Here is a 26,967-nt window from a genome sequence, read left to right as displayed (position 1 = left end):
GGCACAAAAGATCGGATCGAGCCAAGATGAGCTTGCCGGGTGTCATGCGGAGGTGTCTCGCGCTGTGTCGAGCTGTCGGTGCATCTCCTCGTCCTCGAAAGCTTGTACCAAGCGCTCGCCTAGCTTCCGAATGACTGGGTCTAGGCATGGCAAACGAAGAGGGTTGCGAGATCAGTCTCGGATGTTCATCCTCATGGTGCATAGGAGGAGATGAAAGCTTACCTTGTGGCCTCAAGTCGAGGGCCGTATCAATATCTCTGGCTGCAAGTTGATTGCGACCGAGCTCAAGATACGCTTCGCCTCTTCGGTACAGCGCTTTGAGATTATCGGGTACGAGCGATAACGCCTTGGAAGCTGCGTAGACAGCCTTCTCCCATTTGGATTGACGGAGGTAACACGCAGCCATGTTATTGTAGACGGCGCCCGCGATTGCCGCAGCGCGCTCGTTTTCGACGTCCGTAGAGCGGGCACCATATAGAGAAGCGAATGAGTTGATTCCAGCACAGTAGAGCAAGGACTGTCGACAGTAAAAGGACGGGTTCAGCAAAGTGTTCCTGATTGACGCAGCTGAACTCGCTATAGGCTGGCACCTGCACTCACATGATGCCATTGTTTGAGCGCTTCTGTCAAAACGTCTTGCTCGTATGCCTTGTTGCCAAGCGACTTGAGCTGCTCGGCCTTGATCAGCTGCTCGTCTATCGTCATGCCCGACCTCAAGTGCGAGTCGGACGGACCGCCCGAGGCTGCGTCATCACTTGTAGACGTCACAAACTCGCCCGTCATGACCGTGATCCTTGTCACCTTCGAGGCTCGAGTTGAAGACGACGGCAGAGGCACAAGCTTGGTGTCGATCTGAAAATTCACATTCCGGGTCAGCTGCACTTCATTCGCTGTTCCTCGCGTGTACCAAAGCTTCCACTCCGAATCCCGTAAATATCGAAACGTCAACGGGTCCTTCCTTCCACGATGGTGTTTCGGTGGATCATGCTGGCCCCTTCTCGACGACAAGGCAAGCCCACCTGCATCCTCAGCAAGTGGAAGAAAGCCAGCACGGGTGCGGCGCTGTGGGCTTGTCCTCTGCATTGTGAAAGCGTGCCCGAGTGCGCGACGATCCACGATCGCGAATTTTCTTTGGCTGGGCGATCTTCCCGTCTCTTCCCGCGTCTGCCAAAGACATGCCTCTCAAAAGGAGGATGTGGGCTTTCAGCGTCTATCAGCGGTAATCAGGCGGAGCAGCATCGAAGATCGCCTTGTCTTGAGACGCGCTCGATGGCACCACGGTGAGCGGAAGGGTCTGGCGGAGCTGAAAGTGACTCGAGCGATCTAGCCGAGATTAGATTGGGACAAGTTCAGGAAGAGTGGACGATCAGCCACTCAATGTCCCGCTATCGTCTTTCACGGATCAAATCAGGTGCAGGCGTCTTCGTCGTGGCTTGAAGAGCTTGTGACTTTGACGTCGTGAGCCATACTTCGTCACATCGTCACGTCCACATGCGACTTGATGCACAGCCGAATCGAGCCGTGGTCGGTTGACAGTTGGCGTTGCAGCGGCTTGGTCGTCATTTACCCCGCATTTGTGACTCGCAGTTGCCAGAAGCGCTGTCGTCGATCGCGGTCCTCCTGCCACGTCGGCTAGTCCACCGCAGACACTTCTGCACTAAACTCCTTTGCCCTATGCGACGATGATGACGGCGGCGGCAGTGTTTCCGCAGTCTCGCCGCCTATTGGCGCCATACTCGCCGTCCGTGTCCGACTCGTTCACTTGCTGACTCGGTAACCCAACAGCGGTTCACTTCCGCCTATTTCGATCGAGGCGTCGAGCTCCTCGATGTGTTGTTTCTTCTTTGCGATCGTGAGCATACTACTAACCAACTCATGTGCAGGGTCCGACCAAGTTCAGGTCGTTTTATCAAGGTGCCAAGAGAGATGGACATGGGTCTTGTCGAGCACCCTCCAACTTAGCTCCGAGTGGTCGAGAGCTCATTCTGATTCCGACGGTGGCCTTCAAATGATTGCTCCCTTATTGGCCGAGACCGGGAAGGATGGGACTGACGACAGAGGCGGCAAGTTGAGGCACCCTGGGCCCTTGCAGGCGAGTGGGAGCTGCCATGTGCAACTCGGAAGGTACCGGACACAGACAACACTCTTTTGGGAATTTTTATAAATTATTAAATATCCACAAAGTATATGGTAAAAATGACAAAGCTACGGCCCCCACTTGGAGACACTCGGCAAGAAGGTGTTGGGTTCCAGCAATCTCGCTGCGCTCACGAGACCCTGATTGAGCGCAAGTTGTCACATCGACCAGCTTGGGGCAAGATGACCTTCAGTCAGTGGCAGCTTGCTTGCGTCGCACCACTCCGATAGACAAAACACATATAACAGAGACACCGCCCACTCGTTGCTCCCCTTCTTGCTCCCACACAACTTTCTACAAGCTGCTGTTCCAAAGGACGTTCACTGCCTCGCTCGCCTTTCTTCTGGCATATACGTTTGGCGCCCTTATACACGTTCGGCTTCACCGACCTTCGCAACCTTGTCCGCCACAGCAAATCGACAAGATGGCGCCATCAGTCTCCGACGTTCGACAGGCTCATGCCTCACCGATTGTCAGCAAAAATACAGAGATCACACCCGATGACAAGACCACCAACGATCCTCGCGACTCGAACATTCACCGCGCTATCAAGGAGCACCCGTTCGGCGGTGCCGCCAACCTGCGAGATGTCTTCACAAATCAAGGTGAGTTGATACAGACCCCGTTGCGAGGCAGAGCGGCAATTCTTTCACCCACGAGATTCTTGGTCGAAGCTTGGTGCCGGAAGACACGGCGAGGAAGAACCGCGTGCAGTGCGCTGCCGTAGACCGGTCCGGCGCTCCGATCGTTTTTGGCAAGCTCGGTCAATTTTTGGGACCTTGCACGACTGCCTTCTTCACTGCCGATGCATCTGGATGCTTCCGAACTTTTCCGGCGGGGAAGGACGGATGCACGGATGCGGAGAGACGCAGCGTGGACGAATCCTGATTGGAGGTGCGCAGGCCGAAGCATGACCGGCTCATGTCGGTATGCACAGAACTGAGCTGCACCAGTTGCATGGTAAAGGTCAGCCGAGGCCGGCGACCAGGAATTTACGTACCGCGCCGATGTGGGGTTGGAACGAAACTTGTGCCGGCCAATTTCTGCTCGCAGCGCCGTTCTCTTCCTTTCATAGTCCTCTTCACTTGTCGTCGAACGGATTCCTGAGACCATCTCATGATGTCGCTCCGTGAGGTCTGGCTTTTGACTGGCTGCAGCTGTCCTGGCAGCCGTGCTCAGGACTGCATCCCTGCGAAGTGTTCGGCGACTTGCCGAAGAGGGAATTTGATTCGGTAGAAAAGCGCCTTTGCAACACGGCAGGCTTCCGCAGACCCAGCGCAGCAAAGCTGCACCATCAGCCGTTTGAGCATTGGTCGGCTTGTTGCTTCTTCTCAATCGAGATGTTTCTGTTCGCACGAGCACGACCTCTTGACCGCTGCGTCTATCGTCCCAACGTAGAGGGCTATGTTCCATTGCTTCGCTTTAGTCCGCTTCTTTCTTTTTTTCCTCTATTTTTTTTTTTTTTTGGAAGAATTGGATTTCGTGGGACCCAATCTTGCGAAATGTGGCTTTTCCCCAGCTCGCGACTTCGCCCGAGATTGTTCTTGACAGAGGAATTTCGGATGTCGAGTCAGGTCTCAGGGCGTCTGTTGGTCAAAGGGAATACCCCACGGCCCAATGTCACTTTTGACGTGCCGTGGCGCCTCACCAGTCTCGTCTTCCCTGCACCTTCCCGAGCATCGTGAAAGACCCTGCCGCTCCCAGTTCTTCTCAAAAGTCGCTCGGATACACTCCGATGGTCTCGAGTTTGCGAACCTCCTTCTTTCCTACCAAGCCATCGTCATTCCCTCTTGCCTGCCTGTCCTCGCGCTCAGGCAACATGCTTCGCCCATCTGCTCGAGCTGTTGCGACCAATGTCCGGTGCGCCGCTACAGAATGGCATCAGACGGCTGCTTTAATGGAAGCCGTCGCAGGGCCATCGACACCACGCCGTGCAGCTTCTGCATTGCTTTATCCCAGCTCACGGCATCGAACAGCTTCTCGCAGAACATCGGCCGCTTCTTTCTCGACATCGTCAGCTTCGACAAATTCGAGTTCGCTCGCTGACCATCGCATCGTTTCCGATCCTTTCCCAAATCAAGATACCGGCTTTTCGTATGAGAAGCGCGACCAGCTCGGCCTCCGCGGCCTCCTCCCCCCTGCCGTGCAGAGCCTCAACACTCAGGTCCTCCGCGTGCTTCACCAGCTTCGCGCCAAGACCACTCCCCTCCAGAAGCACGTGATGCTTGCCTCTCTGCGTCAGACCAACACCCGTCTCTACTACGCTACCATCCTCGCCAACAAGGAAGAGATCCTCCCGCTCATCTACACCCCCACCGTCGGTGAAGCCTGCCAGAAGTTCTCGCACATCTACCGAAGGCCTGAAGGTCTCTCGATCTCGCTCGAGGACAAGGGCAAGATCGCCAGCATCGTAGAGAACTGGCCCGTGCCCGCCGGCTCTCCCAGGATCGCCGTCATCACGGACGGCTCCCGTATCCTTGGTCTCGGCGATCTGGGCTGGAATGGTCAAGGTATCTCGATCGGCAAGCTCTCGCTTTACGTCGCGGGTGCTGGTATTCACCCGCGTGCGACGCTGCCCATCGTCGTTGACCTCGGTACCAACAACAAGAAGAACCTCGAAGACCCTCTATACCTCGGTCTTAGACGCGAGCGTGCCAGCACCGAAGAGTATATCGAGTTCATGGACGAGGTGATGGAGGCGCTCCACTCTCGCTACCCCAACCTCATCATCCAGTTCGAGGACTTTACCTCCGAGAACGCATTCCGATTCCTGGACCGATACCAGGACAAATACCCCATGTTCAACGACGACATTCAGGGAACCGGAAGCGTCATTCTCGCTGGATTCACCAATGCCGCACGCATCGCGTCCAAAGAGTCCGGTCGACCTCTGCACGACCATCGCATTCTCATGGCTGGTGCCGGCTCCGCCGCTGTCGGCGTCGGTAAGCAGCTCATGTCGTTCTTCACGCGCCAGGGTCTCTCTCAGGACGAGGCACGCGAACGCATCTTCATCACCGACTCCAAAGGTCTCGTCACCAAGGATCGCGGCGACAAGCTCGCCGAGCACAAGGTCTTCTTCGCTCGCGACGACAACTCCGGCAGACAGATCAAGGATCTCGCCGAGATCATCGACTACGTCAAGCCCACCGCCATCCTCGGTCTTTCGACGATCAAGGGAACCTTTGACGAGACCGTCATTCGCAAGATGGCCACGCTCAACAAGCGTCCCATCATCTTCCCGCTCTCCAACCCCACCGACAACTCGGAGTGCACGTTCGAAGAGGCTGTCCGCTACACGGACGGATCCGTGCTGTTCGCTGCTGGATCGCCGTTCCCCGAGATCGAAGCCGGATCGTCTCCGACGGGTAAGCGTCTCATCCCGGGTCAGGGTAACAATTTCCTCGTCTTTCCAGGAATCGGTCTCTGCGCCGCACTCTGCAAGGCGGCACGTGTCACCAACGAGATGATCACAGAGTCGGCACTGGCCCTCTCGGACGCGCTCAATGAGGAAGAGCGCGCAGAGGGGCGACTCTACCCGAACACGGAGAGGATCCGCGAGATTTCCAGAGACATCGCTGTCAGGTGCATCCAGATGGCCAACAAGCAGGGGGTCACCAGGGACGGCGGCAAGACGGCCAACATGGACGAGGAACAGTTGAGGGACTGGGTGCAGGGCGAGATGTGGAGTCCCAGGTACGACGCGGATGAGGCTTAGCAAGGTCGCAATGGGAGGGCGAAATTCAACTTCACACAAAAAGGTTCAGTGCAATGCACTCTGCGGTCACATCTTTCACCGTTCCAATGGACATCTACAGTAGCTGCAATCTATCCACATGACTTCCACTTCAGTGTCCCTTAGATTACGCCATACGAAACGTGGGGACGTTACAGCGCAACACCGATCTGAAAATGAGGCTGTTCGATACCATCCGGCGAAACCACGTCGGAATTGCCCCGCTCGGTCATACCGTTCGCGACGGCATGAGCTTGATCCTGCCCCACCTCCGACCCCGCAGCAGGTCGATAACTCGACATCAAAGCAGATTGTCTTCTCGACGCCTCCCCTCCATCCCACTCTCTTCTCCCCGCACCAACCATCCCTGCCAGCTCATCCTCCTCAACGATCTGACCTATCAAAAAGGTACCTGTGGAGTTTCTTGGGATCGCACTGTCGATCGATCGTCTGACAGATTGATTGTCGGAGGCGGTACGCGCACCGCCTCCCGGCTTAGGTCGACTGATGACGGCGTACAACTTGCTGCTTCGACGCGGTGGGGTCGCGGGTGTTGTGAAGAACGGTCGTGTGCTGTCCATTGAGTGTCTGACCGGAAGAGATGGTGTAGTGGTAGGGAAGGTGTTGAGAAAGGAGGGTCGTTCGGATGATGAATATCGTGAAGGCAGAGGCTCGTTGTATTCGGGAGTAGTGTCGAAGAGGGTGGGCGAGGTGATCGAAGTCGAAAGAGGTGGAATCGGTTCGGAGATACTAGCGATGTGCTTGCTACGTCGTCTCTTGACCAGGTCGGAGAACGATCGCGAACGTGTCGGTTCTGCAGGGTGTGTAGCCGACGGATCTCGTGAACTGGTAGCTAGAGCAGGTGCTGGCGCCAACGCAGGTGCAGAAAGTGGCTCCTGCTTCGTCGCAAAGTCTTGCTGTGTTAACTCGGAACGAGAAGGCAGATCCAGTTGCGATCGCGAACGATTGTGTCGACCAAAAGTCAAGAAGGCGAACAATGACCTGTTCTTGCTGCTTGTACCGTCTGCGCTGTCTCTAGGTCCTCTCCAGGAGCCGAATCTTCGATGACCGGATCGACGAGTCGATGCCTCTTTCATGTCCAGGAACGAGTGCATAGGTTCGGAGCTACTAGTTGGCTCGGATGCTGGCCCAAGTGCTGGTTGCTGTGGACCTAGCGTCGACGTACTTGTTGCTGTGCTTGGCTGCGATTCGGTAAGTTTCTGTGGCACTGTTTGGTGTGGTGCAACGGGAGCTATAGTCGGCTGCGAGATACCTTGTTGCGTGATGTGTGCAGTACCGAGCTGAGGCTGCTCGACATTGGTCGATATACGTGGCGCAACCATCTCCCCCTCCTTGTAAGGCTGAACCGGATTCTCACATCCCATCTCGCAACAAACACAGGGACACTTCCCCTTGCTGTACTCCTTTCCCTTTATGCCAACTGGATCTGGGAACCTCGTCACCCCACTCAATGTCTTCATGATATCCTCCTTGATCCTCCCCGTAGGATCGTAATTGCTCGTCATCTTTGACTGCAATGTCCGTCGCAGCTCATCCTCATGTCTCCTCAATACCTCCTTCGCATCGTATCCTGCTCCTCCCGTACCGTTTGGTGATCGGACATATGCATGAGGACGACTGTTCTGGTCACTCGCGCGCAGCACAGCTGTTGGTGGAAGTATGGTATCGATAATGAGTCGATCGGCTGTCTGACTGACCGCGGTCTGGATCTCGCTTGTGGGAACAAAGTTGACAAGAGTAGGGTGCTCAATGATCAGGGCTTTGCCTTGTCGAGAGTGTTTGGAGGTCTCGTATTCGACCTTTGGTTCGGTCGATGGAGAGGACGCGGCGTTCAGAGGGGCGGAACGAGGTGGTTCCGCATACGTTGGAGATTCAGCTGGTTGATCGGTGCGAGCATCGATGAATTCGTCGAGCACCGTGTGGTACGATGATGCACGTGAAGTGGCTCTGGAGGGCGGCGCCAAGGATGCCACCTCCAAGCGTGACGCGACCTGCATGGCGAAAGATTCAATTCCGCGCAAGTCCTATGATGGTTGTGTCGCAGACAAAGCAGAAGCAATGGTGGTGTTGGCGATGAGCGAGCTGAGCGCCCGTTCAGCGATGGACTGATGTTGCGGAAAGACGCAAATAGCCTTTGCGAGGAATCGCAGCAGAGAGTTAGCTTGCGAGCTCAAAGCAAGGAGTTGCCAAGCGAGTGGAGGTTCCGGCCAGCCTCGTCACGACCCTTTCTTCTCAACGGTCACTCTCGCCAAGGTCCCAAACTCGCACCCACTGGTCTCCAGCTAGTACCACGCTCATGACACACGGTGATTTGGTCTTCAAGGGATACACGGGAGGTGACAATGGAGACCGTGGGTAGGATTCATGTTGTCTAGGTGCAAGGATTGAGAGACGTAGAAGGCTTGGTTAGTGTCTCACCTTACTTGGCAACGTCAGGAATGTAGTAAGGCGTCACGGCACTTGGCCACTGTTTCACGACGGCGTGTGAAATTCAGCCTCCGTCACACCTTGACGCCTGTCAATTTTCGTGGAATCGGGCTGTCAGATCGCTCGGGGAACAGCCGCAGCAGCGATGCTGCCCTTCCGGAACGCCGCACTACCTGTGCCGCCGGAGTCAGGGCCAGCTCCGTTGACCGACACGTGGGAGCCGTCTGCACCGTTGCCCATCGAGGAACGCAATCGCGCACCAAACTTTTCGTTGCGCTGCCTCGCGTGCATCCTTGCGACGGCGTTCTGCATGGGCTCGGACGCGGATGACATGGACGAGGCTGTCAAGGGTTCGCTTAGCCGTCCTGACATCCCGCGCCGACCCTGAGTCTTCGATAGTGTGGACGGAGCACCGTCGAGCGTGCTGCGACGAGACTGCCGGCTGCTTCGCGTAGACCCGATCGAGGACGCGGCGATGGGAGCAGAGGCGCTGTCCGTACCGGTGTGGGTAGTGGCCGGGGGCACAGAAACGTGGTCGACTTGCTGAGTCGTAGACCGCTGTCCAATCGATGTTTTGGGCTGCTCGTGAGCGTTCGCGTTTGCATGTCCACCAGTGATCGCGCGGCCTGGCTCGATACGGTCGCCCCAATAGGTGAACGACAGCTTGGTGGACCTGATGTACTTCTCCGAGCCTGCCTGACCTCCAACGCCATCATGGCTGTCAGATGAGCTGGTACAGCTGGCGCTGCTACTCTCTGCGGTGCTCACACTAGCTCCATCGTCGACATCCGCCCCATCCTCCTCATCGACTTCGTGGGAGGTTGGCAGACCGTCGACAAAGGCGGATGTTCCCACACCGGTCTCGCGAGCGGTGGCAGTGCGCCACGCGACCACGGAAAGGAACTTGTAGAGATTCCGAGTCTTTGCCCTCAAGGTCGTGTTGCGCAGAGCTTTGAGACGCCCCCGACTTTCTTTGCTTCGTGCGGTGAAGTCGCTCGCCTCCTGCTCATCAGCGAAATCGGCGGTGCGGAGAGCAGCCTTGCTGACCATGGGCAAGGTGGTCACGCCAATACGCTGACATTTGATCTCGACGTCCGAGAAGCGGACGAGCCACACATCCTTTTTGCTGCCCATGGTCGGCGCCTTGGATGAGGTGTGTGCCACGTCGTCTGACGACAAGAAGTCGGAAAGCCGTCGGTACGAGCGTTTGTTTCGCAAAGCGGCCCTCAGTCCCGATTGATTCGAGCTGCTCCTCCAACCTCCACTTTGGTTCGCGCTTTCGGTCCCGCTGTCCATACCTTCGCTGTCAGACGCATGGGTATTAGCGTCACCCTCTTTTGGGGCTGACTCGGATAGCGTCCTACGTGCGTTTACGTCGTAGAGCGCCTGCTCTTCGATGAGCACCCTGTCCGTTCGCGGTCGCAACACCTGGCGATCGGTGATGCCATCGATGCGGGCAAAACAGTCGAGCGCCTTGTCCCGTTCCTCCGCATTGACCTTTTCGTCTTCGATGGAGCGCACGAGTCGCTCGACTTCGACCACCATAGCGACCGTGCTTTCGAACTCGAGCGTCGACGGGTCCGTATGGAACAGCAGATTCTGGAATAGCAATGGATACTTAAGCAGTCGCTGGAACGGCATGGAAACAAAGATCGAGAGGCCTGCATAGCCTTGCTCGGCCGCGCATGCCTCGAGTGCAGCTACTGTACGTCCGAGGCCAACCGTGTTGCTGAGACGCTCCTTCTTGAGGCGCTTGCCCCGGAAGGCGCGTTCCATGAGGCCAGCCTCCTCGAGCTCTTCCATGGCTCGCTGCAGATGACAGACATAGCTGGCATAGTGTTGGAGGATGTGGGAGTACTTCATGAAGACGTCGGCAAGGCTTCGGACCAGAGGCCACTGTTCTTCATACCTGGCTTTCAAAGCGTCGGAAAGCAATCCGTGTGCCTCAACGAGGCCGTCAGACATTGAAGCGAGAATCTCTCTGAGCGAAGGTGGCAACGGCACCGACAATCGGAGAGGATCCGCGTGGCCGTTGTCTTTTCGTGCAAGGCCACGGAGTTTTTGTGCTTTGGAGAGCTTGCCCGTCGGCTGAGACGCCGTGGGCGCATTCATATAGGCAGCAACGCTTCGATCTCTCGTTGCCATCGTGCCGAGACCGAGCCCAAGGCCAAATGACGGATCGGCTTGAGAGCGGAACGTACCAGAGCGGAGTGCGACGCCGTCCGGGATTGATAAGCTGGCACGCTGCGATGAGTACGGACTGCCCACACCTTGCTGAGTCTGACGATATTCAATCGCCGATTCGCTCGGATCAGCCTTGCCTATCGATGCGGTCGACATGTACCGAGCAGCGATGGGAAGATCACCGCGGGTGCTCGATAGCGATCCCGGTTCGAAGGCGGTTGCTTCACCGTTGGAGCTGCTGGGCCGCATTTCCACCGATTTGGCATTGGGAGGCCAGTCTCGCGACCGAGGTTGCTCGACCGGAGAAGAGATGGCAGACGCCGAGACCGGCGGAAGGACACGCTCTGGATCAAACGTGTGTGGATGAAGCAGTGCGTCGATGTAGATCTCTTTCGCCTTTTCGAGTTCAGTGACGTAGCGCTCTTCGCTCGCGACGATCTCCCAAAGGACCTCCTGGCGCGTCCTTTCGCGTGGACCAAGATTTCTGACGAGTTCTTGGTGCGTCATTTCGCTCCAAGTAGGAAAACCGAAGGATCCAGTGGCAGCACCGGCAGATGGCGGGAAGACGACCGCCGGAGTGGAGCCCGGTGACGCCATGGGGTCGACGCTGTTTCTGCGGCTTGTGGGTCGACTGCTGGCTGAGCCAGGGTAGCCGAGCCGCATGGACAGGGATGTTCGGCTGGGAAATTGGAGCGGACCTGACGCAGCCATCGCATCATCAGTGCCCACGCTCGGAGACATACTTCGATGCGATGGAGCTTCCATGGATCCACGTCTTGCGAATGATGGAGGATGCTTTGCAGCCGCACGTGAAGAGGGCCCAATCGCGAGAGGATCGATATCAGCCGTGGCGCTTGAGTACGAGTAGCTGCGACGGGACAGAGCACGAGTTGTTGCTGCATGGGTTGGTCTCGGAGGACGCGCAGCTCGCCCAGGTGGCTTCTCTCGTTGACCGTGCAGAGCTGTTGAAGCGCAAGGATGTGTTGCGTCGCTCGCTGCCGACCTTGTCCAGGTCCTCGATCTCGCTTGGCTGGCGGCGGTGGGTCGTGAAAAGCTACTAGGTATATGAGGATCGCCGTCGGATGAGCTGGTACGGGAAAGTGGTTGAGACACTGAGAGACGCTGTAGGTGAGCAACATGAGCAGGAGAAGTGGAGCGTTGCTTCTGCGGGGAAGGTGCAAAAGCGACCGTCTTGCTGGCGTGAGACGAAGATGAGGCGGCGTGGCTCCCAGCGCTTGCCTGTCGCTGCTCCTCTTCTTGACCGCTGGTGATGCGCTTCCCGTTCCGTTTGCTCCTCGCGCCCAGAGCAGCATGCTTGAGTCGCTGATCGGACTCATCGGGCAAGCTTGAGCCGGGTACGCGTTCTGGTACGGACGCTTTCACGTACGGCGACAAAGTATCGTTGGAGACATTCCTAGTGCTTGACGAGAAGGGAGCAACATGTGCGACCGGCGCTTCGGTTGGTGATGTGGAGATGGTGTGCTGCGGTGTCGCTGGCGTCGTATCAGAGAACGGTGACGCGACCGGTTGAGCGAGGCAAGCTTCTTCAAACTGGGCGACCAACGCCTTGGTACGGCCTGTAGCGCTGTACCCAGAAGAGGAGAGAGGTGCAGTTGCGGCTGAGCTCAAGGATCGCTCCTCCGATCGGTCGAATGGTGCATCTTGAGCGTGTTTGGTGGGTGAGGTCGGGCCAGCCGACGAGAAGCGAGAGAAGAAGCGCTTCATGATAGGATGAGCTGGTGAGGCACGGCTTACCCGAGGCGGCCTGTCTTGGCGACAGTGATCTTATACTAGTCGAAGCATCGAGCGGGAAATGTAGCGTTGAAAGACGATGGTGACCGAGTCTGTATAGATGACGTCGCGATCGCTGAGCACTAGAGAGACTGCCTGTGCAAATCGGTGGGGTGACCTTGACCTGTGCAGACAGCGTGGATGCGATGTTCCTGATGCTGAGACAATTGTGGTCCTGCTGGCTGAGATGTGCGGGCTGTCACGGTGTCAGCGTAATCGTGACAGGAAGGGGAGGGTCAACTCATTCGAAGTTGTATGAACTGATGCAGTGTTGGTTCGTGACTGCACCCGAAGGACATGTGTGGTTTCTGAGAAAGAGTTGAATTGCCGAGGGTGCAGGCGTGCTGCAGTTGCGACACCATTTCTCAGGGTCCACTTTCAAAATTGAGCGACGCCTGCGTGCCGCCACCTAGCAAAAGCAGGCGCAGCTCACACAGCTGTATCGACCTTGCTTCGACACTTCAGCAACGTCGGCGGATGCAGCTGGGCTGGGATGATGAGATCGAGACAACGCAGCTTCCATACTGTGAGGTCCGAGCTTAAGCTTGTCCTGAATGATTAGGACGAGACAAGCTCGCGCGGTCGGCCACGGGCCAAGTCTGTGTCGAGCTTATACAAACCTCGGAAGTCGGGTCGTAATTCCGCCAGTGTGCGGAGACTGCTTTGGCTATGCTATTCTCTTCAGCAGCGCTCTTGACTCTCAAACAGCATCCTCCAACACTTCCACACCTCCGCAGTTCCACTTTTTCCCGACAGTTACTCCATCTTAAGCCTCTTGGCTCGCGCTCCCAATTGTCAACATGGTCGCAAATGACGATAGCAAGAACAAGGACCGAAGCAAGGCCCACGACGACACTGACCGAGGTACGTCCATCCGGTGATCCCGAAATGCTTTGAGCTGTTACTGACTTTTAAAACTTTCCCTTTGCCACTCTGAACGGTGAATAGAACCTGTCGTCGACTTTAATGCACTTCCGTCCGAGGTCGTCCAGTCGTACATCTCCTTCTACGATCTCGCGCAAGCGTATCCACCCATCGACTCTTCACAGCAGGATGCGGGTTCGTCTTCTAATGGACGCAAGCGCAAAGGTCGCGCCGCGTCTCCCTTGACAACTAGTCTGAGTCGAAAGCGCAATGCAGCAGAGAGCAGTGCTGCCGAGACTGCCGCAGCCTACGGCGTCAATGCAGCCAAAACCAACGAAGACGAGATCCCATGTCCGCCGCACTTTTTCGATGCCGACGCGGCCACCAACTACCTGAGCCAAGTCGCAACACAGCACTTCGCATCACAACCTGCTCCAAAAGAAGGCGAGGTGGTGGTTGGTTTCTTGTACAAGTGTCGTGCCAAAGGCGAGCTCAACAGACCGTTGGCACATTACCGTCTCAACGACGCCTCGGCGGACAAGGCACAGGCACCAGAGCCGCTTGCTCAACGCACAAGGTAGTCCAAGCGATCTTTATGGTGCTTTCGCGCTTCACATACCCTGTCTGACGCACCGCGACTTGTCATGTCTCATGTGCGCATCTTCATCAACTTTTAGCCGATCTTTTTGTCGCGACCACCTTGCACTGTATTCTACATTTTATCCGTTCTTCCATATCATGCAGCTCATCGAAACGACGCAGCTGGCCTCGACCGATGTGAATCTAGCCGATCCACCGAAGAGCTCAGAGCTCTTTGTCGATCCACGTCGGGGACTGTGTCGTCTTGAAGCTACAACATACTGGCCAACAGCCGAGAACGATGAGAGCCAGGAGCTGCTCGGGCCTATTAGCTGCATCGCGTCTTTCGATGTCGCCCGATCAGTCACGAGAGCGCGCCTCCGTGCGTCGAAAATTCCTCGACAAGTGCTCGCGGAATCGGGCATCTCAACAAAGAAAGAACCCGAAATTGGAATGAAATCTATGCGCGTTTCCGCAACGACCACAAACCATTGCTTCTGGCTTTCCGTCCAATCTTCCTTCTCCACCTCGGTAACCGTTTCCCTCCGTATTCAAGCGGCTCCGTCATCATCAAGGACTCGACCTCTTTGTCGTCCTCTCCCACAGACAACAACAGGAGACTGTCATTCACTGCTTACATCAGTCTGATCAGCTGAAAGTTGACAACTTTAGTGCTGGGAGTTCGTCCGTCCATCCTAGCCAGCAACCTGGCGGCGTCGCTTTCCATACGCGCCTGCATGAACAGAACGGCACAACAGAGCTCAAGAAAGGAATCCCGAGCCCAGCGCTGATCGCGCGCTTACGCCTCCGTCATGCCTGCTCGTCGTTCGCTCGGCGCTGTCGCCGGTCCATCGGCTACTGCAGCCGCACCGGTGGTCGAGCTTCACCCGATCACGAAGCGACTTCGCAAGATGTGGAAGTTTGCTGCCGTCTGCCAGTTCCTCTTCGTCTTTGACGAGGCTTTCGGCATGAGCGGCTTCGAGACCGAGGCGCTCGAGCTCGACTTTGAGAACAACGAATCCAACGTCGTCCCCGATCTCATCAAACGTCTGCTCTACACCTTGACGCTTGACCGCACCATCGACTTTGACAACTGGCAGCATCACTTGAGGGCTCAGTTCAACCTTCGCGACGTCGATGCCACTAGCCGCTTCGGCACTTCAGAACAACCCATCGACTGGGCGCAGCTCTGTCTGGAGGACAAGATCGCCACCCTCCACGACCTTTGCGAATGGCAGCTCATGGACCCAGAGAGGTTCCGCAAACTCGTCAAGTCGGAAGAGGACATCACAACGTGGCGGGTGTCGCCAATCGGCTGGGATGCCGGCGACAATGCATACTGGCTCTTCGACGACAACCGCATCTGGATCCAGCGTCCGCAGCCACTCCCCAAACCACCTGCCAAGACCCGTGCGCCCGCCAAGAAAGGCTCCAAGCGGGCTAGAATGGAAGCTGCTGCTGCGCGACGTGCGAGTTCGGGGGCTGCGAAACCAATTACATCGTCAAAATCCTTTACCAGCAAGCGCAGTCGTCCATCAGACGTGACGCCGAGCTCGACGCCGTCCAAGCGAACAAGGTCGTCGCTCACGGACTCAGCCGCTTCCACACCATCAAGGCTACCACCAAGACGTGGAACCAGGACATCAGCCCGCTTTGCACCTCAAGAGGATGAGGCGGCTCGTACTCCTTCGAACGGTCGTGCTTCGCGGACGGCAGGTGCAACCTATTCGTCCGACTCGGAGCTCAGCGAGCCGCCCGAGACGCTGGAGGATGATGACGATCAGAAGGACAACGCCACGGAAGATGACAAAGACGTCGAGATGAATGATGAGGCTGGGGCAGAAGCAGAAACAAGTAATACAAAAGAAGACGAAGCGGAAAAGGGCGCAGCAGGCGATGACGACAACCACGACATGGAGACTGGCAAGGACGCCACCGCTGAAGATGAATGGGTCGAGTTCGAGGCCATCGTCGTCACTCGCCAGGAGTGGCTTGACTTTGCCAAACGCTTCGCCAAGTCGAAGGACCCCAACGAGAAGAATCTGCACCAGTTCATCAACAACGAGATCCTCGAACAAGTGCTCGAGGCCATGGACGAAGTCGAGCGCCAGCGTGCTCTGGAACTCGCGCTCGCCAACCGAAAGCGATCTAGCCGTATTGCCATCAAGGAGTCGGAACGAGAGGAACGCGAGCGAGACCGCGAAGCTCGTGCCAGGATGGAGGAAAAGATGGCTCTGATTCGAAAGGAAGAGGAACAGAAGCGTCAGAGGGAAGAGGAGGATCAGCAAGCCCAGATCTCGAGGGAAACGCGACTTCGCGAACGAGAAGAGCGTCTGCGCGCCCGCGAGCTCGAGATCGAGACCAAAGCCATTCGCGAAGAGGAGGAGCGCGAACGAAGAGAAAATGAACGTCAGGAACGCATCCGCCGACGCGAGGAGATCATCGCCAACGGAGGCATCCCGCCACCCTCAAAGGAGTCGACGCCCGTGCCAGAAGATTCTTCGCTAGCCGTCAAAGGCGCTGCTGCGGAAGAGGAGGAGGAATGGGAGCTCAACTGCGAAGTCTGCGGCAAAGCCGCCATCAGTCCGCCTGACGAGGACGATGAGATTGTCTGCTGCGAGCAATGCGGCGTCTGGCAACACATCAAGTGTTGGGACAGCTTTGACAAACAGATCCTCGGTCTCAAGAAGAAGCGAGACTGGGAATCCGTCGACTTTTTCTGTTCCAAGTGCCGTCCGCCTTCGGCGGGCACGCCGGCTCCGCATCCTGGCATCCTTTCACGACGCGACAAGTCGAGTCCGCGCAGCAACAAACGCACGAGCGATGGAGCAGAGTCTCCTTCACGCAAGGCGAGTGAGGCGGTCGCGTTGGATGGTAAAGCAGAATCGCCGAGGCCAAAGATCAAGCTCGTGTCCAGCGGCAAGGCCGCCGAGCCGGTCAAGATGCAAGATCCAGCATCGGTCAATCCGTCTATCCGCGCCGTCAGCGATGAGCTTGCAAAGCCCACACCTGCTCCGCAAAACTTGCGACCTCCTACCGCAGGTGCACAGCCCGCCGAGACGGGTGCGTTGACCTCGTCAGGTGCAGCATCCAGACCCATTCCTGCAAAGACCGGACTGGGCCAGCTTCCGCCTCCCTCTAGTCACTCTGTGCCGAACGGAGCCAACGATGCGTCGTCGACTGTCGGACGGCCTCTGCTTCCGGCTGCCAGCATAGGCGGCCTCGCTCCTACTGCTCCCTCCAGCAAGCCCACCAATGGAAGCAATGCTTCGGCTCGGCAATCCCAAAACGGTCCAGCGCTCGGCATGGGACGACCAACGCAGCCGCCGCAGCTGCCTGCAATCAGCTCGCCACGCTCGCCTTCGTCTGGTGGTGCCTCTCCAAGTCCTGCATCAGCCGCGCAGGGCAACGGGGCTAGCGCCATGTCACCACGCTCCCCGTCGTGTGGAGCCACATTGGGAAGCCCTGGTTTCCGGCGACCCTCTCAGCCGTCCGGTTCGTTTCCGATGCGCCACACTCCGGCCAAATCGCCCTTGTCTCGACCTTACGATTCCTCGGCCTCGCGGAATGGCGATCCGCCCACCAATGGGTTCAGCCTAGGACCTGCTCGTGCTTCGAGTCCCTCGGCCAGCCGTGGGACCTCGGGGCACTTTGCTAGCCTCGGCGCAACGGCTCAGACGCTGCATCCATCCTCCGCTTCGGCCGACGTTGCTGTGGCGGCAGCACCTAACGCACCTTCGGTCACGGCTTTGGGCAACGTATTCGGACACGTGTTCTCGCCCGCTTCTTCGGCAGCTGGTGCGTCGGGAGCAGCAGCGATTGCTTCGCCGAACAACGCCGCAGCTGCCGCACCTGCACCTGCAGAGACGCTGTTGAGCTCGCCGTCGCGCCTACAAGCCTCACCAGCCGGGCCCGGCAGCACCAGCGAGGCCGCAAAGCAGGACGCCCCTCGTGATGTCGATGTCGCCGCTCGTTCCTCGATTGATGGCGATGCAGCAAATGGCAACGAAGCAATGAAACCCGGTGTTGCAGCTGCCAGTGCTTTGCGTACACTGGAGCTCGGTTTGCAAGCATCGCCTGTCGCAGGCGGAAAAGCCGAACCCAAGCAAGATGGCAACTCGGCCGCAAAAGCGGAAGTCGTCGAGCTTCCACCGACCCACATACAAAGTCCCTGACCGTTGCCGTGTCATTCCGTGACCGGCACGCACCTTGTTTCCCCACCTGGAATTGAATTGTATCCATACGTGCCCTTGATTCGACTCCTCAGTTTGATCCTATTCTTAGGGATGGAACTGTCCGCCGCTGGAGTGTGAGGCTTGGCGATGAATGTTAGCGGATGGTTGTTCGAACCGAGGAGAGACGGTTGAGCTTGGCATAGGCGACCTCATCGGTGAGGCAGAGAAGGCTGTCCTAAGCATTACCGGTGGAATAGGCGGTGATGGCCGGTGCCCGACGAACTGTGTCTCGGACAAGGTTGCAAGGCTTTGTTCTGGTGAAGATGGTTTATGGTACAATCGAGTGTCGTCTCCACCTACCTTTGAACCAACGTTCAGAATTCCAATTGCGGAGCCAAAGGCGTTCCGTGGGATGACCGAGCGAAGCCTTGATTGATGCCTAGGTGCGACGAGTGTGGCCCGGGGGTCCGCTAGTTTCATATTCCGTGTTCTATGTGAAGATGTTCCGTAAACTGTTTGCTGGCTAGCCGCATTCGCTCGACGCTGCGCATCGACAACGACTTCGAGATGATCGATTTCACATGAAGGACGAGCGTCGTCGCTCGATGAAACGTCGGTGCGACCGACGAGCTCGCATAATGTGCTGGCAGCTCATCACGCCACTCTTTTGTCTTCGTTGAGACCATTTATGTCTGCTCGTACTGTTGTGTATGCTTTGAGCCTCAAAGCATTCTTGCTGCGAGTGTGTAAAGCTGCGGTTGGTGCCGCACCAAGCTCAGACTTCTCTGTTCCTCACCAAGTGAAAAACGACACAAGGTGTCGGCACAATGGCGACTTTGACTAGCATGTACGCCTTCCGGGTCCCGAGGAACGACGCACTCGAGCTTGAGACAGTCAACCTCGCTCAAGTTTGTTTCTGAGGAGCAGGGCAGTATTGATGTCGACCTCGGCTTTGAGCCGGATGCACACCGTACAGCGGCTCTCTGCCTCGACCATCTCAGCGTTGTGGTGTTGGCGATGGGATCCTTCGGTCAAGGCCGCGACCTATCATGTAGGCTTTTCTTCCTTTTGTTTTGGGTGTTATCGACGGAAACGCTGCTCACTCAGCACAGAGTTCCAGACTTTTTGCGAGCTTATCGTGTCTGCTGCTCGATCGAAGCCTCGACTTCGGCTCTTCCGCCCTGGCCCTGGAAAGGCTGCTATTGGGTTCTGGACCTGAGAGCCGATAATCACGGCTGAGTCACCTCCTCCCCTTTGCGAACTGCCCAGGAAAGAGAAATTGGGGTTCACGCAATCTTGCGTAACTCGGAAGGCGGCGGCCGTAGCCGTGTGAAGGGTACAGTATCCTGTAGATAAAACATTGTAGAGGTGACAGAAGGCGACGCCAGCTTCCACGTTGACGCACGCGATTCGCTGCAGCGCCCAACTTTTCCGCACTTTGCCGCCTTTCTCTCGGGTGCATCACCGCATTTCGGGATGAAATGGGGAGTCTACTCCTTTCGGGGGCTCGAGGCTCGGTTGCGAACACTTTGGAAGTCTTGGCACATCATGCTATTCGAGGCCGAGGTCCGATGGCAGCGACGTTGTGGGTACCAAGAAAAGTGTTGCCGAGTGACCGAGTGCGGCGGTCAAATCGAGATCGAAAAGCAGCTATGAGGTTGTTCTCGCGGAGCAGCAACGACCAGATCGGTTAGCCACCGCTCACTCCTCGTTGGCGGGGAGGAAACTTTCAACGCCAGGCAACAGACGGAAGAATCGGTTGTGCAGTCTTCAGTGCAACGAAATTCTGCCCATCGACCGTGACAGTATCGTTTTGGGACTCGGCGCATTGGTACCGTTCTCGGCGGCACAGCCGATGGAAAGGATGAGGTCTGACAAACTGTTTGTTTGTAATGCAAACAAGGGGTGTGAGCGTCGCTGGAATTGCTTGCAGTGTCTGTATCATTGAAGCAATGAACGGGCATCGCTTGCAGCGAGATTGACCCAGTCCTGTTGCTTACATGCAAGCTCCTGTCGGATCGTTATCCGCTGTCGCAGCCCAAATCAACCAAGCAAAATCAGGCAATCTGTTCCACTCGCTCATTGAGTCGTATCCTCAGGCATTACATTTCTCGAACTAGGAACGAGTGTGGCATTACTACCTGGCTTTGTGAGAAGTTTGAGGATGAACTTGAGAACTGGCGAAGCTTTGACGTGCCAGACAAAGGGTGCAAAAGGTGAGAACAAAGGGAAGGAGACGTACCGTGGGAGAAACGAGTCGATGCTCCGCAATTCGGAACGTTGTGCAACCCCACATTCGGAAGCCTTCGGATCGTGGGAGGAAGAAGAAGAAAAGATGAAAAAGGGTTCGGAGTGCCACCACCGTCAGCCACCCTTCCACAGCCACCTCCCTCGAGCTTGTGCGTGCCGCATTGTAGCTCATACTCTCAACATCGAAGAGCCAGAACAACGACATTTTCTTCGTTTAGCTTCGAGACTCGCACGCAACGTGCACACATTTTCTCAGCAGAGGATCAGGTTCACACCCCAAAAAGGGAAGGCGCGCGAAAAAGCCACACATCCAACTGCATACTGTACATGCTTCCGCTTTGCCGTGACCTTAGCCGAGATGTCAAGTCATTGTCAGAAGATTTACAGTGGTGGCAGCTGCACGCTAAGCAGCTCGTGCAGACGCAGTAGGCGGGTGGAAGTGACGTACGCAGCACAGCACACCCCGTACCCCACTATACTTTGATGGCAAAGGTAAGCAAGCGATCTCGGCACCATTGCCGCGAAGAGCATTGGTCTGCAACGACGACGCTTTTCAAAGTTTGACGCCGGATGTGTTTCGTTTGATGCATGTGTGTGGTGGATACGTGCTTGTGACGACGCAAAAGTGATCAGATGCATGGTCCCACCACGAGCAACTTCACCGCCTGCCTCAACGGCGCTGTCCGGTCCGCGCCGTGCACTGATTGTACTTTATGTTTATGTGTAAGTGTGGGATCGCTTCCCACCGTTCTCCAAGATCTCAGCACAGGTCTGCACAGCCTACGGAGGCACGAAGCCACGGCTTTTTTCGGTAACTAGCCGTTGACACTCTCGTCCCGCACCTCGCCAGCCGATCCCTGCGTCTGGACCCACCGCTGCTCCTTCGAGCATGCTTTCAGTTTCCGTTTCTTCTTCTTCTTCTTTTGCCATGATCCGGATGTTGCCGCTTGGTCCCGTTGCCTCGCTTGGATGCCATTCATTTCAATACGGTCGCCGACCGGCCTGTCCGCAAGGCTAGGAAGGTCCTCCTCGCGACCCGAGTTCCGAAGCACGGAAGGAGGGACTCGATCGTGATGCATGCTTCGGCGACTTCCCGTGCCCTTCTCGATCGGCCTCTTGCTGGGGCAGTTATTTGCTTTGCGATCGCTTTGCGCCGGTTCGTTCATTTTTGACTGCTCGAGCCGGGACCCCATTTTACCTGCGATCTGGGCTCGCTCGGGCCGGCCCAGACTTTCATTTCAACCTTGCCATGCGGAATGCAGAGACTGCCGAGGTTTCCTCAGAGTGAAACTGCACACCCTGCTGTATTCCTGCGTTTGTACTTGTGTGCGGATTGCGGAAGTGATTGGGACGGCGAATGTGATTGTGACTGTAATCTTTGGAGTTTCGCAAACTTTGTGTATTTTTGGTATTGTGATTGTGATTGTAGCACGGCAACGCCTCAGCCACTCGGACAATTTTTTTTGGCTTCTCTCGGATGACAACGTTGCCATGCTCAGCACGGGCACGGAAACTTGGCTTGGATTGCCTGTCGAGTACCGTTGCCGTTGCATTGCCTCGGCAACCTTTGCGGTCGCATCTTTTCGCAAACGTCACACCCTTGATTTCGTCGGGCTGGTGGGTAAAGGCAAAAAGTGTCTCATGCAAGCCAGGCGATTCGCAGTCCAGAGTCATCACTACAAGCTGCACGTTCGGAAGTTCGCTCCTCTCGAAGTCGTTGATAGATATATACGGCCCCCTTTTCTGCATCCGCTTCCCCCTTCCGTCCATCCAAAGCCTGGTCTGTCCGGATCAACACCAAGCATCAACGCATCGACACTCGTCGCCAAGCCATAAAAAGCCCGAATTACGCATTTCTCACTCGAGTACTCTCTAGCGCGATACCCTCACACATCGTTTTGCACCTCGTCATCCACTCTGGAACTTCGCTTCCTCCTACCTCGACATCTCCTAAAGCTCGGTGCCTGAGCAGCGCGCCCTCCAAGGGCACCTATTTTGCTCGTCGGATTCCTGTTGCTCCTCTTCCATCGAAACGACCTCATCTCAACACCTATCAGCCTCACCAGCAGACACAACTCGCCAACGTCGCCCCTCGCCTTGCTGCAGGATTGGCATTCCCGTCCTAAGCCCTCCTTGTCATCTCAGCATCTTTCCGCGAGGAAACGACGCCGACGACATGTTCGCTACCACCGAAGATCTTTGTCTGCCTGTCCGCCCGAATGTAACACGACGAAGCTACTCGGACTCGTTCAAGCCTCAAGCGAACGTGAACAGACAGATCGCTGGTGGTCACGACCACTATTCGAAGGCAAACATGTCGGATCTGGCGGACGAGATCCAGGTCATCGAGGAGCAGCAGACAGCTATCCCGATCCGAACCGGTCTCGAGCGCAGACACTCGGATCGTCATTTGGATCTCGATATTGGCAGCGTCCATGCACGCGAGAGAAGACCTTCTCCTCTGTTTGAGAGACGCAAGAAGGATGACATCGATCTCCTCGTCGATTGCACGGACAGCAGCGACGACGAGAATGACGACGCTGATCGTCAGGCTCAAGACCAGAACACTCGAGGTCGAGAACGTCACACCAAGCCACTTCTGCTTCCCGAACAGACGACCACCCACCATCGCCTTCAGCGCTACGTCAATGACGTTGACAAGAAGCGTATCCATTCGACACTGCAGGTGGAACACTGCTTCAATCGAGGTCGCCATCTCGACAATCGTGCTCCTCTGATGGAGCTCGACAACGAAGATTTGCCACAGCACAAGGGCCGCTATCCCCAAAGCAACAACAAGCAGAGTCTCAAGCACCGACGTCGGGGTTCAAGGCTGGCCCCACCCAGTCTGTCAGGAAACGATCACGATACGATGGTTTTCGACAACTTTGAGGACCCCAGTCCAATCTCGTCGGCCTCGGAGCAAGGGCAAGACGGCAAGGATCCCTTCGACGCCCATCTCCACTTTGTGCGTCCTGCTATGCCCATCTGTGCCAACCCGGGTGCTTTTGCAGGACTCGAAGCCGTCGTGACCCCTCCCGCCACCAGGTCCCCGGACGAAAAGGAGCAGGAAGATGACATCATTCGGGAACTGGAAGTTCAGCGCAAGCGACACCGCCTCGGTCACCACCGTGCCGTAAGCGATCTGTTCTCGTTGCCCACGACGGGGGTCAAGGTCATTGATATCAGGGCCACGCGTCGCCGCGCAACGGTGGGATCCGAGGCCAAGCTGCGTTTGCCGGCTCTGCTTCGCCGACAGTCGGACTTGACTTTCTGAAGGAGAGATGGACGGGGAGGAGTGTCTGCAGAGAAAAGCGAACGGGTTCGTCGCCCAAGCATCCCCCAAAGATTCCAAAATGTAATCGGTTTCAGTCACGGTCGCCAGTCACCACCGTTCATTGATCATTCTATTCCATTCCCGAGTGTCCATTATGTGCGGTCCCGAGTGTTGTTCGAGGAGAAGTGAATTGCGAATGTCAGGTCTGATGCCGTGCCAAAGAAGATTAGAGCTCGGGCGATCTCAACTCGTGCCAGTGGGATGAGGGCGGCATTGCTTCTCTGTGTTGCGGGAGTAGGTGGTATGGTCGCAAATGGGGATGATGCTTGCGTCAGCTGTCTAGTGTATGTCGACTGGGCTTGAGGATGTGATGGTGGTCAACTCACTCCAGATGATCGGGAAAAAAGGGTTTGCCAGACTGATCGAATTCGACGATATGAGAAACTTCGACTGCCGGTCTACCTTTGCATCTACAATTGTCCATGTGGGTTGTCAGTTGTGGGGTTGAAAGTGAGAAGGGGAAGGGTATGGGGGAAGAGGGAGGAGCTTACAGGCGAAAGATGCGGTCGATAGGTTGGCAGACGACGCGGTTGGTTTGTAGATCGCAGTGGTACTGGGTGAGTTCTGCCAATCGACACTTAGCTGGCGCAGTGGGATTGGTGGGAGCTGGTTCGCAGTGAAGGGAAGGTCTTGTTGGGAGGAGCTGGAGTAGAGCTGCGGAGATGGCACCTGTTGATGTGGAAGCTGCATCCGAGGCAGGTAGTGTCGGCACGGTGGAAGCAGGTACTCTTGCACCGGAAGCAGCTGGTGGTGCAGCGGTCACCGGTGCGCTCGTCGATCCCGCAGTCAGCTGCTGCTCTTCCAGCACATATGCTTTACCCGCATTGTATCCGTGATAGGTACCCATCAAGTACGTGCATGCTCCCACGGACGTTGCCAGTGCGATCAGGGTACGGTTCGACCATTTTTGTTCGGGTTTGTTGGTTCGTCCTGATGATGAAGAGCCACTGCTACGACCTCGGTTAAGTTCTTCCAAGCGCTGTGCTTGAAGCTTTGCGAGGCGGGAGCGGGAGTCTTCTGAGGCGGCGGCGAGGCGTGCGGCGTGCGGATTTGCGGAAGAAGAGGAGGACGAGACGGGGGCTGGTTGGGAGGCGTTCCGTGTAACAGTGGAGTGGGAGAGGAATCGGATGGATCCTCTTGCTGTATGGGCTGTGCGTGTGAGAAGAGCTCGAGTCGTCATTGTTGCGAAGCGTGATGACGATGACGGTTGAGAGAGTGGGGTTGACGGGCTACAGGGCAAGGTGTGAGGGCAGAGAGCAAGGTCGAGGATGATGGTGTGGAGGACAAAATGTGCCCGACTGCCGAAGAACAACCCGCGACACAGATCTAACAAGTCTGCCGGTTGGAAAGTGTTTTCCGCTGGAATCGCCGTTCTGACGTTCCGAAAATATTGGAATCACGATGACGCCTTTCTGCCGCTATGCCTCTCTATCCTCCACACCTTGAGAACGCTCGCACCAGCTTTCTTCTCAACGACACTTTGCACCGCATCCACTTGCTCTCCACGGACGAGCCGCAAGGCATACCACAGTATGTTGATCTGAAGGCAAGGATCGGACCGCATCTGAGGCACCCTCACACACGCCTACAGCGAAACCATCATGGAGATGCTCTCCTCCAGTCGCACCTGGATCGGCGTCGTCGTAGCCGTGGCGGGTAACGTGACCATCAGTCTGGCGCTCAACTGCCAGAAACTCGCGCATACTCGGCTGCAAAGAAAGCAACATGGACAATCAGACCATAACGGGGACACCCAGGAGCACGACGATACCCACGCAGAACGACAGGATAGCACCGACAGACGGCGATCGACGACAGGCCAAGGTGCTTCCGCAAGCGCTGTTGTCGCCAAGCAAAATGGACAATCTGATACACAAACCAACGGACACAAGTCTAACGGCAACAGCAGTGGCAATGGCATGGACACCATGTTTCTTCACAGCAAACTATGGTGGCTTGGCCTGGCGCTCATGACCATCGGCGAAGGCGGCAACTTTATCTCTTACGGTTTCGCCCCCGCCTCGCTCGTCGCACCCCTCGGCGCCGTCGCCCTCCTCTCCAACGTAATCATCTCCCCCATCCTCCTTCACGAACGTTTCCGAGCCTCTGATGTCGGCGGAATTTTCCTCGCCATCATCGGCGCCGTCACCGTCGTCTTCTCCTCCAAACAAAACGACCCCCGCCTCAACCCCTCCCAGCTTCTCACCGCCATCAAAAGGCTCGAGTTCCTCATCTACACCGCCATATCGAGCTCCTCCGGCTGTCTCCTCGCCTTCCTCTCCACCACCTCTCTGGGTGATAGGTGGGTGCTGATCGATGTCGGAACGTGTGCGATCTTTGGCGGGTTCACGGTTCTCTCAACCAAAGGCATTTCTTCGCTCATCTCGGGTGGCCAACCGATCGAGGCGCTCAAGTTCCCCATCACGTATGGTCTGGTGGTGGTGTTGGCAGTGACAGCGGTGATCCAGATCACCTATCTGAACAGGGCGCTGCAGAGGTTTGACAGTAGGGAGGTGATTCCGACTCAATTCGTGTTTTTCACGATTTCGGCCATCGTGGGCTCAGCGATTCTGTACAGGGATTTCGAGAACATGGACGCTCATAGGTTGATCAACTTCCTATTTGGATGTTTGACGACGTTTGCTGGCGTGTTCGTTTTGACTTGGAGACGGGAGGATCAATCGCAGGAGGAGGGAGACGAGACGTTTGAGGAGCAGCACGAGGAAGAGGAGGAGGAGGTCGGTGAACAAGAACCTCTGCTTGGGGATGGACGTGATGGATCGTCACCGAAGGGTAAACCTAAACGGATCGACTTTCTCGAACCGCCGTTCGACCGACCCAGCAACGCCCTCCGCGTCCCTAGCGCGACGAAATCCAGCCCCGGTCGACGTCCCCGATCACGCACCAATTCGCCCTCGAAAGCAACTTCGCTCCATCTCTCCGGCTCCTTCGACCGATCATCGGGTCTATCCAGATCCGCCTCGAATCAATACTCTTCGTCTTCGAGGACTCCCAAATTGAGTCTGATGGGAATGGACCGACCAACAGGTCTAAGTTCGGGTCACTATCTGTTGCTAGCTACTCCACCACCGAACTTCACGCTGCAGAATGTAAACCCGACCGTCGCCGGCGGAGCAGGTAGGACCGGGTCGGGTAGGCAGGGTCAATACGGTGCGGTGGGGAAGAGCAATCCCGGTGCACTGCTGCCGTTTCCCGTGACCACGCCAGGCAACCAGGCAGGTGGTAGTGGTACCAGCGGCAGACGCGGTCAGCAGACAGAGCAGATTCATGACCCGGACACAAGCACTCCAGCGACGTCAAACCCCACAGCAGCACAGACCATCGTCTCACCCGTAGCCGAGACTTCGACCCCGTCACAGGATACCTCGGCAGAGTTGACTTCCAGGCTGGCCGATCAAGTGGCTAATCCCTGATCGCCATGAGTTTTTCCCCTGGTCTGGAGCAG

The 26,967-nt window shown here is 56.6% G+C and overlaps 15 protein-coding genes across 15 annotated transcripts; 8 read left to right on the top strand and 7 right to left on the bottom strand.

Moving 5' to 3' along the window:
- Window positions 1-42: 42 nt before the first annotated feature.
- Window positions 43-1,083, bottom strand: PHSY_006348 (hypothetical protein; the record flags this gene model as incomplete). Its single annotated transcript, XM_012336951.1, has 3 exons — window positions 43-140; window positions 223-517; window positions 601-1,083. The coding sequence occupies 3 exons, from the start codon at window positions 1,081-1,083 to the stop codon at window positions 43-45; spliced, it is 876 nt and encodes a 291-aa protein (XP_012192341.1).
- A 1,654-nt stretch (window positions 1,084-2,737) lies between these two features.
- Window positions 2,738-3,550, bottom strand: PHSY_006347 (II DNA helicase; the record flags this gene model as incomplete). Its single annotated transcript, XM_012336950.1, has 1 exon — window positions 2,738-3,550. The coding sequence occupies one exon, from the start codon at window positions 3,548-3,550 to the stop codon at window positions 2,738-2,740; it is 813 nt and encodes a 270-aa protein (XP_012192340.1).
- Window positions 3,551-3,956: 406 nt separating this feature from the next.
- Window positions 3,957-5,855, top strand: PHSY_006346 (hypothetical protein; the record flags this gene model as incomplete). The annotated part of the gene is made up of 1 exon (XM_012336949.1): window positions 3,957-5,855. One exon carries the CDS (start codon window positions 3,957-3,959, stop codon window positions 5,853-5,855), a length of 1,899 nt encoding a protein of 632 aa, XP_012192339.1.
- A 170-nt stretch (window positions 5,856-6,025) lies between these two features.
- Window positions 6,026-7,891, bottom strand: PHSY_006345 (DNA mismatch repair protein mutS; the record flags this gene model as incomplete). Its single annotated transcript, XM_012336948.1, has 1 exon — window positions 6,026-7,891. The coding sequence occupies one exon, from the start codon at window positions 7,889-7,891 to the stop codon at window positions 6,026-6,028; it is 1,866 nt and encodes a 621-aa protein (XP_012192338.1).
- Window positions 7,892-8,435: 544 nt separating this feature from the next.
- Window positions 8,436-12,230, bottom strand: PHSY_006344 (ROM1/2 protein; the record flags this gene model as incomplete). The annotated part of the gene is made up of 1 exon (XM_012336947.1): window positions 8,436-12,230. One exon carries the CDS (start codon window positions 12,228-12,230, stop codon window positions 8,436-8,438), a length of 3,795 nt encoding a protein of 1,264 aa, XP_012192337.1.
- Window positions 12,231-13,096: 866 nt separating this feature from the next.
- PHSY_006343 (hypothetical protein) lies at window positions 13,097-13,741 on the top strand (the record flags this gene model as incomplete). Its single annotated transcript, XM_012336946.1, has 2 exons — window positions 13,097-13,160; window positions 13,245-13,741. 2 exons carry the CDS (start codon window positions 13,097-13,099, stop codon window positions 13,739-13,741), a joined length of 561 nt encoding a protein of 186 aa, XP_012192336.1.
- Window positions 13,742-14,551: 810 nt separating this feature from the next.
- On the top strand, window positions 14,552-17,914 carry PHSY_006342 (PHD-finger motif containing protein; the record flags this gene model as incomplete). The annotated part of the gene is made up of 1 exon (XM_012336945.1): window positions 14,552-17,914. The coding sequence occupies one exon, from the start codon at window positions 14,552-14,554 to the stop codon at window positions 17,912-17,914; it is 3,363 nt and encodes a 1,120-aa protein (XP_012192335.1).
- A 154-nt stretch (window positions 17,915-18,068) lies between these two features.
- On the bottom strand, window positions 18,069-18,394 carry PHSY_006341 (succinate semialdehyde dehydrogenase; the record flags this gene model as incomplete). The annotated part of the gene is made up of 2 exons (XM_012336944.1): window positions 18,069-18,149; window positions 18,275-18,394. 2 exons carry the CDS (start codon window positions 18,392-18,394, stop codon window positions 18,069-18,071), a joined length of 201 nt encoding a protein of 66 aa, XP_012192334.1.
- A 481-nt stretch (window positions 18,395-18,875) lies between these two features.
- On the top strand, window positions 18,876-19,133 carry PHSY_006340 (hypothetical protein; the record flags this gene model as incomplete). The annotated part of the gene is made up of 1 exon (XM_012336943.1): window positions 18,876-19,133. One exon carries the CDS (start codon window positions 18,876-18,878, stop codon window positions 19,131-19,133), a length of 258 nt encoding a protein of 85 aa, XP_012192333.1.
- Window positions 19,134-20,078: 945 nt separating this feature from the next.
- Window positions 20,079-20,648, top strand: PHSY_006339 (hypothetical protein; the record flags this gene model as incomplete). The annotated part of the gene is made up of 1 exon (XM_012336942.1): window positions 20,079-20,648. One exon carries the CDS (start codon window positions 20,079-20,081, stop codon window positions 20,646-20,648), a length of 570 nt encoding a protein of 189 aa, XP_012192332.1.
- A 331-nt stretch (window positions 20,649-20,979) lies between these two features.
- Window positions 20,980-21,330, bottom strand: PHSY_006338 (RING finger membrane protein; the record flags this gene model as incomplete). The annotated part of the gene is made up of 1 exon (XM_012336941.1): window positions 20,980-21,330. The coding sequence occupies one exon, from the start codon at window positions 21,328-21,330 to the stop codon at window positions 20,980-20,982; it is 351 nt and encodes a 116-aa protein (XP_012192331.1).
- A 325-nt stretch (window positions 21,331-21,655) lies between these two features.
- Window positions 21,656-22,290, top strand: PHSY_006337 (hypothetical protein; the record flags this gene model as incomplete). The annotated part of the gene is made up of 2 exons (XM_012336940.1): window positions 21,656-21,785; window positions 21,941-22,290. The coding sequence occupies 2 exons, from the start codon at window positions 21,656-21,658 to the stop codon at window positions 22,288-22,290; spliced, it is 480 nt and encodes a 159-aa protein (XP_012192330.1).
- A 50-nt stretch (window positions 22,291-22,340) lies between these two features.
- On the top strand, window positions 22,341-23,441 carry PHSY_006336 (vacuolar membrane protein; the record flags this gene model as incomplete). The annotated part of the gene is made up of 1 exon (XM_012336939.1): window positions 22,341-23,441. The coding sequence occupies one exon, from the start codon at window positions 22,341-22,343 to the stop codon at window positions 23,439-23,441; it is 1,101 nt and encodes a 366-aa protein (XP_012192329.1).
- Window positions 23,442-23,988: 547 nt separating this feature from the next.
- Window positions 23,989-24,681, bottom strand: PHSY_006335 (ZIP zinc transporter 1; the record flags this gene model as incomplete). The annotated part of the gene is made up of 1 exon (XM_012336938.1): window positions 23,989-24,681. The coding sequence occupies one exon, from the start codon at window positions 24,679-24,681 to the stop codon at window positions 23,989-23,991; it is 693 nt and encodes a 230-aa protein (XP_012192328.1).
- A 421-nt stretch (window positions 24,682-25,102) lies between these two features.
- On the top strand, window positions 25,103-26,935 carry PHSY_006334 (hypothetical protein; the record flags this gene model as incomplete). The annotated part of the gene is made up of 1 exon (XM_012336937.1): window positions 25,103-26,935. One exon carries the CDS (start codon window positions 25,103-25,105, stop codon window positions 26,933-26,935), a length of 1,833 nt encoding a protein of 610 aa, XP_012192327.1.
- Between the last annotated feature and the right edge of the window lie 32 nt (window positions 26,936-26,967).

This window comes from Pseudozyma hubeiensis (genome assembly GCF_000403515.1).
Source record: "Pseudozyma hubeiensis SY62 DNA, scaffold: PHS58, whole genome shotgun sequence".
In the NCBI taxonomy this organism is placed as follows: Eukaryota; Fungi; Basidiomycota; class Ustilaginomycetes; order Ustilaginales; family Ustilaginaceae; genus Pseudozyma; species Pseudozyma hubeiensis.
The sequence above is the reverse complement of the archived record's forward strand: the minus strand, read 5'-3'. Positions and strand labels throughout refer to the sequence as shown.